At 36.0% G+C, this 14,883-nt stretch overlaps 1 protein-coding gene across 2 annotated transcripts in view; it reads right to left on the bottom strand.

Annotated features, from left to right (window-relative positions):
• The window catches only part of ACE2 (angiotensin converting enzyme 2), a 53,995-nt gene extending 39,891 nt beyond the window's left edge, over nt 1-14,104 (bottom strand). For both annotated transcript variants that reach the window (XM_049766787.1, XM_049766788.1), the window contains exon 1: nt 13,931-14,104. In XM_049766787.1, the coding sequence (XP_049622744.1) occupies nt 13,931-14,104 (174 nt within the window). The remainder of the gene's footprint in view (nt 1-13,930) is intronic.
• Nucleotides 14,105-14,883: the final 779 nt, after the last annotated feature.

Genomic DNA, 14,883 nt, shown 5'->3' with positions numbered 1-14,883 from the left:
GACCTTTGGGCTGAAAGCACATAAGAATCTGACTGTTATGACCAAATGCATTAGTATTAGGGGATTCATCTCCAGTCAAACTTGCATGAGACAAACACTTTCATTGCATCATTATGAGATTCTGAAGTAGAAAAATCCAGCTTGGACTTCTGACCCACAGGAACAGATAATACATGTGTGTTGTCCTAAGCTGCTGCATTTGTGATAAATTTTACATAATGCATAACTACACAAAGTAGAGATGCCAAAGGCAGAACTCCAGGTATAACTGTACTTCCCATGCAGGGGAATCTCATTACTGCTCTTTGAATATTCTCAGGCTTTCCAAGGAGGAATTCTAGAAATGATAACGACATTGAATTAGCCAAATAATGAAGTGAAAAGTAGCTGTGAAAAGGTGAATGATTTTTCTCTCCAGTGAGCACACACAACTCCTCAGGAGCTACTTCTCAGTAATGTTCACAAAGAAACTTTTTTTTTAATTTAATTTTATTTATTTATTTATTTGGTTTTTGGGCCACACCCGGCAGTGCTCAGGGGTTACTCCTGGCTGTCTGCTCAGAAATAGCTCCTGGCAGGCACGGGGGACCATATGGGACACCGGGATTCGAACCAACCACCTTTGGTCCTGGATCGGCTGCTTGCAAGGCAAAGGCTGCTGTGCTATCTCTCCGGGCCCCACAAAGAAACTTTTAAGGTAGTTTTGATTGTTTCCACTTCCCAATTCAGCACAGAATGGTAAGTAACTTTCCATAGGTGACCCCGAAAGCTAATGCTTTTCATCACTGGCCATGAATTCAATTCAAGATATTCTTCTCTAATAACATTTCTACTCTCTAATATGTATGTCTAATATTCTCTACTAATGTGCCTTCTCTCTAATATGTATGAGTGGGAAGGAGTGAGCTATGGGGAGTTCTTTTTACTGCACAGACTCCTCTGAACAACCTACCACTCACATCTCAACCCCCATCCTTCTTCACCTAATCAAATGTAGTTTACTTTCAATAAAACTATCAGTGAAACTCGGATACTAAATTATAAGAATAATTTCTCAAACTACTTTGGAAACAATTCACAATATCCCTAAGTTCTCAGTAGTAGAACATTTATATTTTCATTCTGCATATGGAAACAATATGTATTGTATTACTACTATAGTCTAAGCTACACATTATATCTAAAAATATTTTATAGTGCCTTGAATTTTGACCTCTGAGCATATTTTGTTCCATTCCAAGCTACTCTTTTCAATGTTGTTTATATTTTTCTCATATCCTCACTCTAAGGCTCTCAGACAAAATAAACAGTTCAGAAGTTACATCCTTATATTAGGCTTAGCATATGAAGTTGCTGACATTCCAAGTTTTGGGTTTTAATTGCTTATGTTTCCGTTTTTGAACCATACGTGATGCTAGAGATTAAATTGGGGTCAGCCACATGCTACCTGTACTATTTCTACAGATTTTATATTCTGTTTTAACTTTCAAATCAAAAAATTTCATGGGAATCAAGCCACACCAAAGTTTCTTGAGTTCAAGTAAAGTTCTTCAGTTAAAATTCTCAGAAGCATAACTGATGGCTTAAAGAAATTTTCTTTTATTTTTTCTTCTTTTCTTTTTAAGTTTATTTTAGGCATTGTGATTTACAATATTAATAATGGTAAGGTTTCATGCATAAAACATTTCAAGAAGTTTTCAACTTCAATAGTACTTTCAGATATTAGTAATCTGATTTTATGTCATTTGAGTATTTCATAACAACTATAATTTGGTTTATCTGATTATTAGTGAGATTAAACATGTAATGAGGTTAGTAAATATATATGAATATATTAAGGTTATTTAATAATTTTTCTATTTTTGTCTTTTACTCATTTTTTCTGGTGGAGTTTTGTCCTTTTTATCATTAAGTGCAATTTCTTAATCCATTTTAGCAGATGATCTTTTTAAAATGTTCCACAAATGTTTTTTGAGACTGCTTCTTTGTAAGATATGATTGATGCATGGAAGTTTTTGTTTATTTTTAATCCTACCTTAATTAGTTTGAGAAAATTTTCCTTATATGTTTATTCTTTTATCTCTTATTTAACCATTTCCAAGCAAGGTCATTAAATAAATCATTACTAATCAAAATTCAACTATATTTCCCTATCAATTTTCAGGTCTTGATTTTCTTATCTAACCTTTAATCTAAAAATTTGCTTATCTTGCATAAAGTAGGAATACATTGACATTTGGATTCTAGAAGGATCTCTACAGGATACTTTAAAATGTTCATTTATTTTTTTTTACTTTTAGGTACCATGATTTGTAATACTGTCAATGATAGAGATTTGTGCATACAATGTTCTAATACCACACACTATATCAGTGACCCCCCTCCTCAATATCCAATATCCTCCTCATCCTCCTCTATGGTAAAGTCTATAGTACAGTTTTCAGGTTCTGTTGCCCTCAGCTATATGTTATTCCCTCCCTCTCACCCTCCCTACCTTCCTTTTTCTTCTTCTCTTCCTCCCTCCCTCCTAGCTCCCTCTCTATTTCCCTCCCTCCCATTCTTCCTTCCTTCCTTCCTTACATTTTTCCTTACTTCATTCCTCATTTTAACTTGAAATTATTTATTTATTTTAATTACAGTAGCAACATTATTATTTTATACTTGTAGTATTGCTATACCATACCAACCACCAGAGTTCTATCAGCTTTAAATTTTTTCCTTCATTTTTCCAGAGCCCTGGTGATCTGAAATAGCCTTTGTTAATTTGGCTCAATATTCCCTTGCAATGAGACATTCTTTGGGAGTTGGGTTGAGGTTTGGTTATCCCACAGTTCCTAAAAGGGAAAGAGATATCCCATACCCTCTATCCAGGAAGAACAGGAGGAGCTGGTTCGGTAACAATTCTCTGCAATAAGTAATCCATACAGATATGGAAGATATAGCAGGCAAGAAAACTCACACTGCAAGCTGTTCACCCACAAGCCAATTGCTCCAACATTCCCTTACTATGCTAGTAGTGTATGTTCAATTTCCACATCTATTAAAGTAGCTCACATGTGAACGCTGAGTCTGATCAGTCTTTGTATTAGGACTTTATCATAATTTTTTGTCAATAAAGCTGTACTGAGACATAGCCACATACATGCACATATGCATTGTTCATCACAGCTTTCAATGGCAGAATTGAGCTGAAGTCATAGGGACCTGAAAATGCTGAAATATTTACTACCTGAGCTATAGGGAAAAATGTGTTGATCTCTGCCCCTTGCTTACAAGAAGTACAGAGAATAAAAAAAAACATGTTAAACAGCATCAGGGGGGTACAACAAGAAAATCCAGAGAGAAGAAGTTTCTATACAACTCAAAATTAAATTCATCCACTAATAAACTGCAGGGAGGGGACAGAGTGGTAGCACAATAGGTTGTTTGCCTTGTATGCGCCTGAACTAGGACAGACACGGGTTCGATCTTCTAGCACCCCATTTGGTTCCCTGAGCCAAGAGCAATTTTTGAGCCTAGAGCCAGGAGTAACCCCTGAGCGCCGCTGCCGGGTGTGCCCCCAAAAAGCCCCCAAAATTGCAGGGAAATGAGTGAGGAACTCTATAACTTCAAAAAGACTTAACGAATATCACATCCATGAAGAAAAATGGAAGGGGTCCTAACTCATGATTAGGGAAATGTAATTCAAATCAATAATGAGATATCATCTAACACCTTTGAGAAGAGCACATATCAAAAAAGTCTGGAAACATTCAATTTGAGTTGTAGTGAGAAAGGAATACTCACCCACTCCTTGTGGGATTATCATCTTGTTTAGCTTCTATAGAAAACAATATGGAGCTCTATCCAAAAAATAGAGATAGAACACCCATATGACCCAGCAATACCACTTTTTTTTTTTTGGTTTTTGGGCCACACCCGGCGATGCTCAGGGGTTACTCCTGGCTGTCTGCTCAAAAATAGCTCCTGGCAGGCACGGAGGATCATATGGGACACCGGGATTTGAACCAACCACCTTAGGTTCTGGATCGGCTGCTTGCAAGGCAAACACCACAATACCACTTCTTGGCATCTATCCCAAAATTGTAAAACATTCATTTGAAAAGATGTGTTCATTGCTGTATCTATTAAAAAATAACCCAAGATATGGAAACAAGTCAAGTGCCCAATTACAAGATGAATGGGTAAAGAAGTTGTGGAATCTATGCACAAAAGAATACTACGCAGCTCTTAGAAAGAAAATCATGGAAAGAAAGGCAGGACAAATGGTTCAATGTTCTACAAGACTGTTTTGTGTGAAAGAGGCATAGGTACAATTCCTGGCACTGCATAGTCCTCTAAGTATAATTAAGAGTAAAGGCCAAGCACTTAGCAGCTAGAGAAGGAAAGAAAAGAGAAAGAGAGAAAGAAGAAAGAAAGAAAGAAAGAAAGAAAGACAGAAAGAAAGAAAGAAAGAAAGAAAGAAAGAAAGAAAGAAAGAAAGAAAGAAAGAAAGAAAGAAAGAAAGAAAGAAGAAAGAAAGAAAGAAAAGAAAGAAAGAAAGAAAGAAGAAAGAAAGAAAGAAAGAAAGAAAGAAAGAAAGAAAGAAGAAGAAAGAAAGAAAGAAAAAAGAAAGAAGAAAGAAAAGATAAAGAAAAAGAAAGAAAGGAAAGAAGGAAGGAAGAAAGGAGAGAGGGAAGGAAGGAGGGAGGGAGGGAAGGAAGGAGGGAAGTAAAACAAAGGAAGAAATAAAGGAAGGAGGGAAGGAAGGAAGAAAAAGAAAGGAAGGAAGAAAGGACTGAAGTAAAAAAGGAAGGAAGAAAGGAAGGAAGGAAAAAAGGAAGGAAGGATAGAAGGAGGAAAGAAAGGAAGGAAGGAAGAAAAAGAAAGGAAGGACGAAAGTAAAAAGGAAGAAAGAAAACAAAGAAAAAGGAAAGAAGGATGGATAGAAAGAAGGAAGGAAATAAGGAAGGAAAGAAGGAAGAAAGGAATCACTTCCCAACTTTAAACTTTACTATAAAGCAGTAGTCATTAAAACAGCACAAAATTGAAATAAAGACAGACCTTCAGATCAATGGAATAGGCTTGAATATCTAGAGATGGACCCACAGATTTATGACAATTAATTTTGTTATTTTGGGTCACACCTGGAAGCGCTCAGGGGTTACTCCTGGCTCTACATTCAGAAATCGTTCCTGGCAGGCTCAATGGGACCATATGGGATGCCGAGATTCGAACCACTATCCTTCTGCATGCAAGGCAAACACCCTACCTCCAGACTATCTCTACGGCCCTGAACAATTAATTTTTGATTAAAAAAACCAATAAATATAAATTGGAACAAGGAAATATTTTTCAACAAAGGATGCTGGGAAAACTGTCCAACTACATGTAAAACATATTGAACACAGACCTCTCCTTAACACCATGCACAATATTTAATCCCATTACTTTGATGTCATCTATTTGGAACTAATACAACTACCATTAATGCTATGTGATTCTGAGATCTAATCTGAGATATATCATTAATATAAATCAATATAATTAATATAATATAATTATATATAAATATATATAATTATATAATATATATAAATATATATATAATTATATAAATATATAAATATAAATAAATAAATATATAATTAATATAAATCAACACTTAAGTTATACAATATTAAGTTATCATTAATATAAATCAACACTTAAGTTATACAATATATATATGTATATATATACAATGTATATATATACAATAATATATACAAATATATATAATTATATAATATATATAAATATATATAATTATATAAATATATATAAATATAAATAAATAAATATATAATTAATATAAATCAACACTTAAGTTATACAATATTAAGTTATCATTAATATAAATCAACACTTAAGTTATACAATATTAAGTTATCATTAATATAAATCAACACTTAAGTTATACAAGCAAAAAGTTAAAATAGCTCATACATAAAATAGCTTTTACATTTATTATGGCTACTTTACATAAATTATTTACTATATATTGAGTGATATATATTATTAAACAATAATGCCTACTTATTTCCACTTTTAAAATATACTGGACATGGAGCCAGTGAGGTGGCGCTGGAGGTAGGGTGTCTGCCTTGCAAGCACTAGCCAAGGAAGGACCATGGTTCAATCCCCCGGAAATATGGTCCCCCCAAGCCAGGGGCAATTTCTGAGCGCTTAACCAGGAGTAACCCCTGAGCATCAAACAGGTGTGGCCTCACTGCAACACTAAAAAACCACCACAATGCAAGAGTCACAATGGAAAAGCAATGCAGAATTCTACTACACTGAACGTATAAAAATGGTAGTTCTAAAGACCCAACTCGCATCCTCACCTGCATAGCCTTTCTGATCAGACATTAGAGAGGAAATGTTAAGGATCTACAAAGAAACCATGGAATGAACAGTGAGCAAAATGTAAGAGGATATGAGAGTAAAAATGAGAAAATGTCAAACAGAAATAGTAGGACTGAAAAACTTCTCAGGCAAAAAGAAAAACTCACTGGAAGGCCTTATCTTCCAGCAGAAGACAGAATCAGTGAGCCGAGGACCGATCAGTGAGCTCAAAGATGAGTTTTGTATGACACCTCCAGAAAACAGCAAAAGATGGAAGAGTCTTAAAATGAATGAATAAAAATGAAAAGAAGTCCTCAAAATAAAAATGACCGCACAAAATTGAACTTTTAGTGGTGAATTTAATGTAGATAATAAACATGTTGATTTTTGATGATGCACTCTTGAAATTTATAAACTACTTAAATTAAAAAAGCAGAAGAAAAATATATAAGGTAATTATTATAAAACATATATGTATTTATTTATTGTATTTATACCAGAAAAAGGACTGATCTAGGCCGTGATAATTAATGTTATTAATTATTATTGTTAATAAATTGTTAATTATGTTAATAGATAAAAAAAGAAAGAAAATCATGCAACTTGAAGCAATATGGATGAAAGTAAAGGACATTATCCTTAATGAAGTCAGTCAGAAAGAAAGAAATATGTACAGAATGAGGTCTCTCATGTTTGGGACTTCAAGATGCAAAGCAAGGTAGCTACAGAGGCCAAAAGGCAATATGGGAAAACTGATTCACAAGCGACTTGGTGGGGAGATATTGAAAGGGAGGGGTGCTATAGTCCTTGGGTGAGGAAGATGAGTATTTTGGTGATTGGTGAGGTGTTGGAATTTATATATTAAAATTAATTATTAGTAGTATTATAAACCATAGGATCTCAATCAATTTTTTCAGGGGGCCACACCCGGTGACACTCGGGGATTACTCTGGTTATGCTCTCAGAAATAGCTGCTAGCTTGGGGGACCATATGGGATGCGGGGGATAGAACTCAGCTTCGTCCTGGGCAGCCTCATGCAAGTCAAGTGCCCTACCACTGTGCAATATCTCAATCAATAATATTTAAATAAAAATTAATTTAAAAAGACAATTGGATTTCTTCATAGCTGATGGTTTTGGGTTTTGGTTTTTTTTTTAATTATATTTGTACTTTTGTTGTTATTCCCTTATTGTGTTTTTGGTTTTGGTGGTTTGTTTTGTCTTGTCTTGTTTTGTTTTGTTACCTTTTTCTTCTTTTTTTCCCTTTCTTCTTCTAAATGGATATTTATAACACCTAGATGGACTCCTCCTAGTCTTTTTCTTTTTTGTTTGCCCTTTTTTTTCTTCTGCCATATCTTTTCCTATATCTCCAATAGAGCCACATTATTGGAATCACCTTGTTCAGCCTCATAATTGGAGGGGGAAAAAATGGATGGTACAAAAACCAGTTAGTCCTATGTTCATTTGGTGGAAATAAAACATGATCATACCAAATCCAAAGTCAATGACAACAGAATTGATACCCAATCTACAACAAGCTGTACAAGGGGGGAACAGTTGCACTAGTATCACGGGTGTAAAGGGGGGAGATGTGGGACACATGCTGGGAACAGGGGTGGAGGGAGGACAACACTAGTTGTGTGGGAATGCCCCTCATTCATTGTCACTATTGCCTTAAATATTACTGTGAAAGATTTGTAATTCACTTTGACCACAATAAAAATTAAAAAAGAAAGACAACTGGAAAGGGATCTTGTTAATGATGATTCAAATAAACTGAAATAAGACAGTAGTTGATGAATATTGGCTAGATATCTGATGACACTGAGGAATTCTTAAGAAATTCTTAAGTTTTGGGCATGGTACTACTATTAAGGATTCTTTCAAAATTCATACTAAGAGGACCAGAAAGAGAGTACAGTAGATCAGGCACTTGCTTTGCAAACAGCTGATCTAGGGTTCTATCCTTGCCATCCCATGTGTTACCCTGAGCATCTCAAGGTATAATTCTTGAATGCAAATCCAGGGGTAAACCCTGAGTAGTACAACATATGACCCCCAAACAAACAAATTATACTAAGAGAATTATAAGGTAAAAATTTACATATAAAACTACATAATGCTTGAACTTTCATTTCTAAAATATCTTTATATATGTGAAGTTTGGTAAAAAAATAAATCAATATTGATCAAAGTACTGATAACTGGTGAAGTTGGGTGATGGCATAAGAAAATCTAATAAACAGAAACAAATAAGTCATTCAAGTCTCTTTTATATATGTTTGAAAATTTATAATACAAAGAAAAGCCATAGAAATTAAATACTATTGGGTAATAAAAAGAAAAGAAGTCATGTTACACGCTACAAGCTACAAAAACACAAAAAGTTCACTTATTGTATAATTCCATTTGTATGCATGTAATGGTAAGAACAGACATAGAGAGAGAGAGGCAAAAAGCAGATTAGTGGTTGCTTAGAGCTGGGGGCAGGGGAAGGAAGAGAGATTGCTAATGGGCATGTGGTTTCTTTTTGGAGTGATGAAAATGTTATAAAATTAAATGAAGGTGATGATTGTACAAATCTGTAAATATACTAAAAAGCATTGAATTGTGTACTTTAAATTGTTGAATTTTATGGTGCGTAAATTATATCTCAATAAAGCTGTTGTTAAAAGCCCTTAATAGTAAAAGAAAAAAAAATCACCTTCTTCCCTAGGTTCTATTACAAGGTCTGAACAGCCTCACTGCAGCCCTCACAGGCAACTGCAAGTCAAAGGATTTAAGCAAAACTAGATAAATCCACACTCTTTTATCCAGTTATCAAGAAAGGATTGCTGTTGCAGGCCCCTGACAGCCTACCCAGCATTATTTGAAATAGTTCAAGTTTAATTCCATGAAAATTATACTACTAAACTGGACATAATGAAGTTTTCTTGATAAAACCAAGAAGGGACAAAGACTCCAGCACTTTTTACCATATTAAATCTGCCCATGACGATGGGCTTTCTTCATTCACAATGGCCACTTTCTGAAAACTCTTGATTGTGCCCACTTATATGTTGAGAGGCAAAGGAATAAGGGATTTGCCCAAGTCATGTAAGGCAGCTGAAGGGAATCAAGATAACATTGAATTTTCTGAGTTCCAATATTACGACAGGACAGGCAACTTTTCTTTACCTGGGTTTACCTAGACTCATGGGAGACTAGCATGAAGGTGACATTCTTCTCTTGGGCACTGAATAACAACTTAAATTCACCCCGCTTATGGAGGGTCAGAACAATAGTACAGCAGGTAGGATGTTTGCCTCCGGGAGGCCAACCTGGCTTCAATCCTGAGCACTACATATGGTCCCCCAAACATTTTCAGGAGTGCAAAGCCAGTAGTAAGCCAGGTTACTTCTGGGTGTGTCCCCAAAACAAAATGAAATAAAACAAAAATTGATCCTGCTCAGAGTTCACAGAGAAGCTGGCCCTAGTGACAGAGAAACAGCTTCAGGAATGAGACATGCTCAAGGACTCTAAGGGTCCAGCAGTAGGAAATTGAAGAAACCCTCAAGACTATCCGAATGGTAGTTCTGAAACAGAACTTGGGTGTCCTTGGCAGCAGTGTTCTCCAAAGATAAAATTATTCAGGGACTTCCTATTTTGTTGGAAAGCTTTAGATTATCCCTTCCCAATTTTAGCTTTGATTCCCAATGGATGCTATTTTTCTTCTGGATGAAGTTATTCATGCTTTTTATCTTTCTTTTTACATTAATATTTTAAAAATGGAATCAACATGAGTTACAGTTACAAAGTTATTAGTGGTTGAATTTCAATCATCAGTGTTCTCTTCACCAGTTTCCTTCACCCATCCCTTCACCAGTGTACATTTCCCACCATCAATGTCCTCAGTTTCCCTCTTTTCCCCCAGCCTGTCCCTCTGACATACATTATACCCCCCTCTTCCTTTTTGCTCTTTTTTATGCTATATTTTTAAATCACACCAATAGTTCTTCAAAGAAAGAGAGATGCTAAAAAATATGTTGAAATGTTGCTGCAGAAATAATTGAAAAGGTGAATATTTTACATCTAACATGACAATTGTGTTCGTTGTAAAGCAAAAAAGCGGTTTATTCTGTCACACATGACAAGTGTTTTGTTTTGGTTTGTTTTTTGGGCCACACCCAGTGATGCTCAGGGGTTACTCCTGGCTCTGTGCTCAGAAATTGCCCCTGGCTAGGGTCCATGTGGGACGCTGGGAGATCGAACAGATCCAAGTTCGTCCTGGGTCAGCTGCATGCAAGGCAAATGCCCTACCGCTGCGCCACCGCTCCAGCCCTAAGTGTTTAATCATGGCTTGTAGCCTGACCTGGTTCAATCTCCAGCATCATCAAGAGTGACCCTTGAGCAGAGAGGGCAGCTAGGTGTGGTAAAAAAAAAAGGAAAATATTTGCATGTTACTTAGATCCATAAGCTGATTTTAAAATTTATATCAAGGAACAACAAAGAGGAAATCTCAAATTATCCTAAATAGTATCACTCTCGTAGGATATGAATATCCCCTAACATTTCCCCTAGCCCAAATTTCCCCTAGTTTATCAGTTATCTATTATCCAACAATGTTATACCACCCAAAACCAAATGCCTATTAGACAGATCTTCTGATCTTGATTGAATTTGCTTACAATGCTGTGACTGTTTTCTGCCAGACTTCATGTGGCTGGCATTCTTTAGCTTGGCTAGTTCAGGCATGTTCAGGGTGAAGGCAAAAGAGCAAAGGACAAGGCCATAGTTCAAGCCCATCTTAAGCCTATGCATGTGCAATATCAGCCAACAACCTATTAAAGGAGTGACATGGCAAATGACACACTCACATGAATTTCACAGGGATAGCACTATAAAGAAATATAATTTTAGATATGATATGGGGAAATGTGATCAATTGCCATTGACTATATTTTCTTATACATTCCGTATGCTTACCTAAATATTTCAATTTTTTTTTGTTTTTAATGCCCCCTTCTGTATGTGGGGGTAAGGGTGGAGGGTGTTCCAAGCAATGCTCAGGAGAGCCAAAGCCCATTTCTGGGAACATTTAGCCAATCATGCCAGATGATTCCGTTCTCAATCTCAGTGATTTTGATGCTACTGAAGTCAAGCCAAGCTGAGGGCCACATTACTCAGAAAGGATGCAGTACAAGGGATCAAATTCAGGGCCTCACATGTGTAAGGCAGCCCTTTGAGCTATCACCCTGACCCATCAGTGCCTCCCTATCTTTAGGCTACAGTATGGCCTAGTTTTGCAAGTCTTAAGAATTTAACCAAATGTAATAGAGAAAGGATTTCCTTTTTTATGGCAGATTTATCTCTATTAAACTTTCAAAGGCAGCACTGTTTTTGTATAAAGAGATTTGATGACCATTAATCACAAATACTCCACCCTTTTTTCGTTCCTTCTCAAAATAAACATTTTTCTTTATACTGCAAATTGATTTCCCTTACAATTCCCTCTGAATTTCTTTAAATTACTCTCATTTCTCTTTCTTCCTTGAACTATGACTATCACCAGAAGATCATATTTCAGCAGCCTGCTCATTTTGGTGCCCCCTATAACAACTGTCCTTTCCCTATAGCATTTGGAGGGTAGTTGGGGTGGGTGTTAACATATATGATCAGAGAATAGAACAGAGTAAGTTCCCTCCCTGATTTTTCTTCCCTCCCCAAGGAAAATTTGCAGGCAAACAAAATGATTTCTCATTCCACACCACTTGACAGAAGAGATTTGAGCCTTCTGCCTGCTTCTTGGATGCAAATACTTTGTTTTTCTTTACAGGTCTCCAAACTTTCCTGTGTTCTGGCTACATTTTGTAATGCATGCTCTTACATTGTTGGTCTTTTCCCAACCCAACCAGTGCCATTCAAAAGGGAGATCACTAAATAATCTATAGGTAATTTCAACAATTATTACACCATTTCTTTCTGTCACATACCTTCTTGGCACTCAGCAGAACTATTGCATGCCCCTTCAGCAATCACAATCCCTCTCAGCCTAATAACAATCTTGTCTCCTATGCTCAATAGCATTGAATACTATTCTGTTGGTTTTATATATTGATTCATCCTTCAGAGTAAACCTAAGAAGTAGTTCATTTCCACAGATTTAAAAATATAACTAGGGTGCAGAGAGGAAAATTAGCCAGCTCAGGTTTACCTAACTAGAAGGTGATAGAGACAGGATTTAGACCCAAGCAGTTTGGCTCTAGGAGGTAAGGTGAGAAGCTGGTATGTTCCATTACTAGCAAAACTTTTTTGTTGAGAATAAAAATAAAGCACAGAACACACCATAGAACCCTCCAATAAAATTTAAATAAATTTGAAATTAGGTCCCCTCTCACAGTGGGGGACCCAATAATGCAGAGATAAAGAGAGGTAAGACCAAAATGAGACAAGGAAGAATATCTCTGACAACACTGGGCTATCAAAATCTCTTAAATTTCTTTGAACTTTAGAAAAATAGAAAAACATTCTCTAGGTCTTTGGCTTAATCTGTCCAGTGAATAGCAGAAATGTGATTTAAACATGTGATCCACTAATCATTTGAAATGACCAGTTTCTGAACTACTTTTTTTAAGAGAGCTACATTTTCTTCGATAGGGCTGCCAAATTTTCTAGCACCAAACATGTAAGAATATTGCTTTGGTATCTGTAAAAAAAGAAATTCCTAAATACTTGTACTTGTCAAACCATGTATCTTGCTCTCTCAGAGCATTCAGGAATTTCTGAGTGGGTTTAATATGGTTTTCTTGGAAGGCTCTGAATGAATTCAGTGACCTATGGAAGTCCCTCAGAGTTCCATATAAGAAATAATTTCCAAGTCAGATTTTCCCATCCATAGTTAATACAATCACAAACTAACTCTTTACTAAGCATACAACTGCATTTTTTTCAGTTAATATATTATTGTAGAGATTTTTTAGATATTCCTGCTGAAATCCCAGGCATTGAGAAACTATTAGCTCAGTAGGATGCGATTTCTGTGAAATGCTTTGAAATATGGCCATGATGAAAAGTATGGTGGCAACTTTATAAAACAATTCCATTGATTTTCAAAAATCAGGAATAAGACAAGTGAATTATTTTGTAACAAGCTTCTAAATGAACCCAAAAGTCAATTAAATGATATCATCTGGGACTCCAGAATCAGAATATATATACAAACATCTAAATTCACAACTCAAAGCATTTCTTTGATTTCTCTTTCCAGATTAAAAAGCAATAATCTTGGGGCCGGAGAGATAGCATGAAGGTAAGGCGTTTGCTTTTCATGCAGGAGGTCATTGGTTCGAATCCCGGCGTCCCATATGGTCCCCTGTGCCTGCCAGGAGAGATTTCTGAGCCTGGAGCCAGAAATAACCCCTGAGCACTGCCGGGTGTGACCCAAAGCGCACACACACACACACACACACACACACACACACACACACACACACACACAAAGAATCTTTAAAAAAAAAAAAAGCAATAATCTTATCTCTACAAAGCCAAAACCCCCTAACCCTGCCACTTTACCAAAAGCACTTACCATCTTTTGGACATTCTCATCTGTAATATTGGTGTTATAATCCCAGGAAGCAAGTGAACTTTCATAAGACAGATTTTCGGCTTCTTTGTTAAAATTCTCCAAAAATATTGTGGCATTTTCCTCAGCAGCGATTACAGCAGCAAGGCTGAGGAGCAGACAGGAATAGACTAACATCTTTCCCTGTGTTCCAAGCTCCCATCCACTGAACAACTTTCCCTAGAGTCAAACCTCTTCATGAGTTGTACTCTGTCATTAGCCTTTGAACTTGGGTTGGGCACTGAGCAGGGAAGACAGGGAGGAAGGGGGAGAAAGAAGAAAAAGAAGAAACAGTAAACAATCTGCTGAATCAACATTAAGTTCATAGTGGAAAGACTAGATATGCAAACTGATTTTAAGGTAAATGAAACAAATGTTATTCATTAATGCTAGAGAATCATAACTCCCCTAACAGTTTATATCCAAGTGAAAGCTTCTACATTTGTTTAATGAGCCTTTAAAATGGTTAAAAATATAAAATGGTTAAAAAGTGTAATTTTCATGACCAAAGAAGCCTAAAATTAGGAGACATAAGGGTAATATTAGCACTTATATATGTTCACAATTTGTTTTTTATTTTTCAAACTCATTTTCGTAAATTTCTCGACTTGGTAAATTTCCCCTTTCTAAGGAAATTATTTTCCCTTACCTTTATGGAATTCATTGTTCTTCTGATAGATTTTCATTTCCATGACATTTTTTTATGATTTTGTAATTTGGTAGAATTTAGAGGCTACTTACTCCCTGCTTCATGCAAAATATGCACTCTAGCCTTTGAGCTCTCTCCCTGGTCCTTCCATGGTTATTTCTAAAAACTATAAGATCGCAGTCATATAAGATCTATACTATAAGATCACTGCCTCACAGTCTCACTTCCCTACTATGACTTGGAAAGAACTTTAAATTTCCTTTTCTAT

This window comes from Suncus etruscus, chromosome X (genome assembly GCF_024139225.1).
Source record: "Suncus etruscus isolate mSunEtr1 chromosome X, mSunEtr1.pri.cur, whole genome shotgun sequence".
Lineage (NCBI taxonomy): Eukaryota > Metazoa > Chordata > Mammalia > Eulipotyphla > Soricidae > Suncus > Suncus etruscus.
Note: the sequence above shows the minus strand (reverse complement) of the source record. Positions and strands in the feature narration are given on the sequence as shown.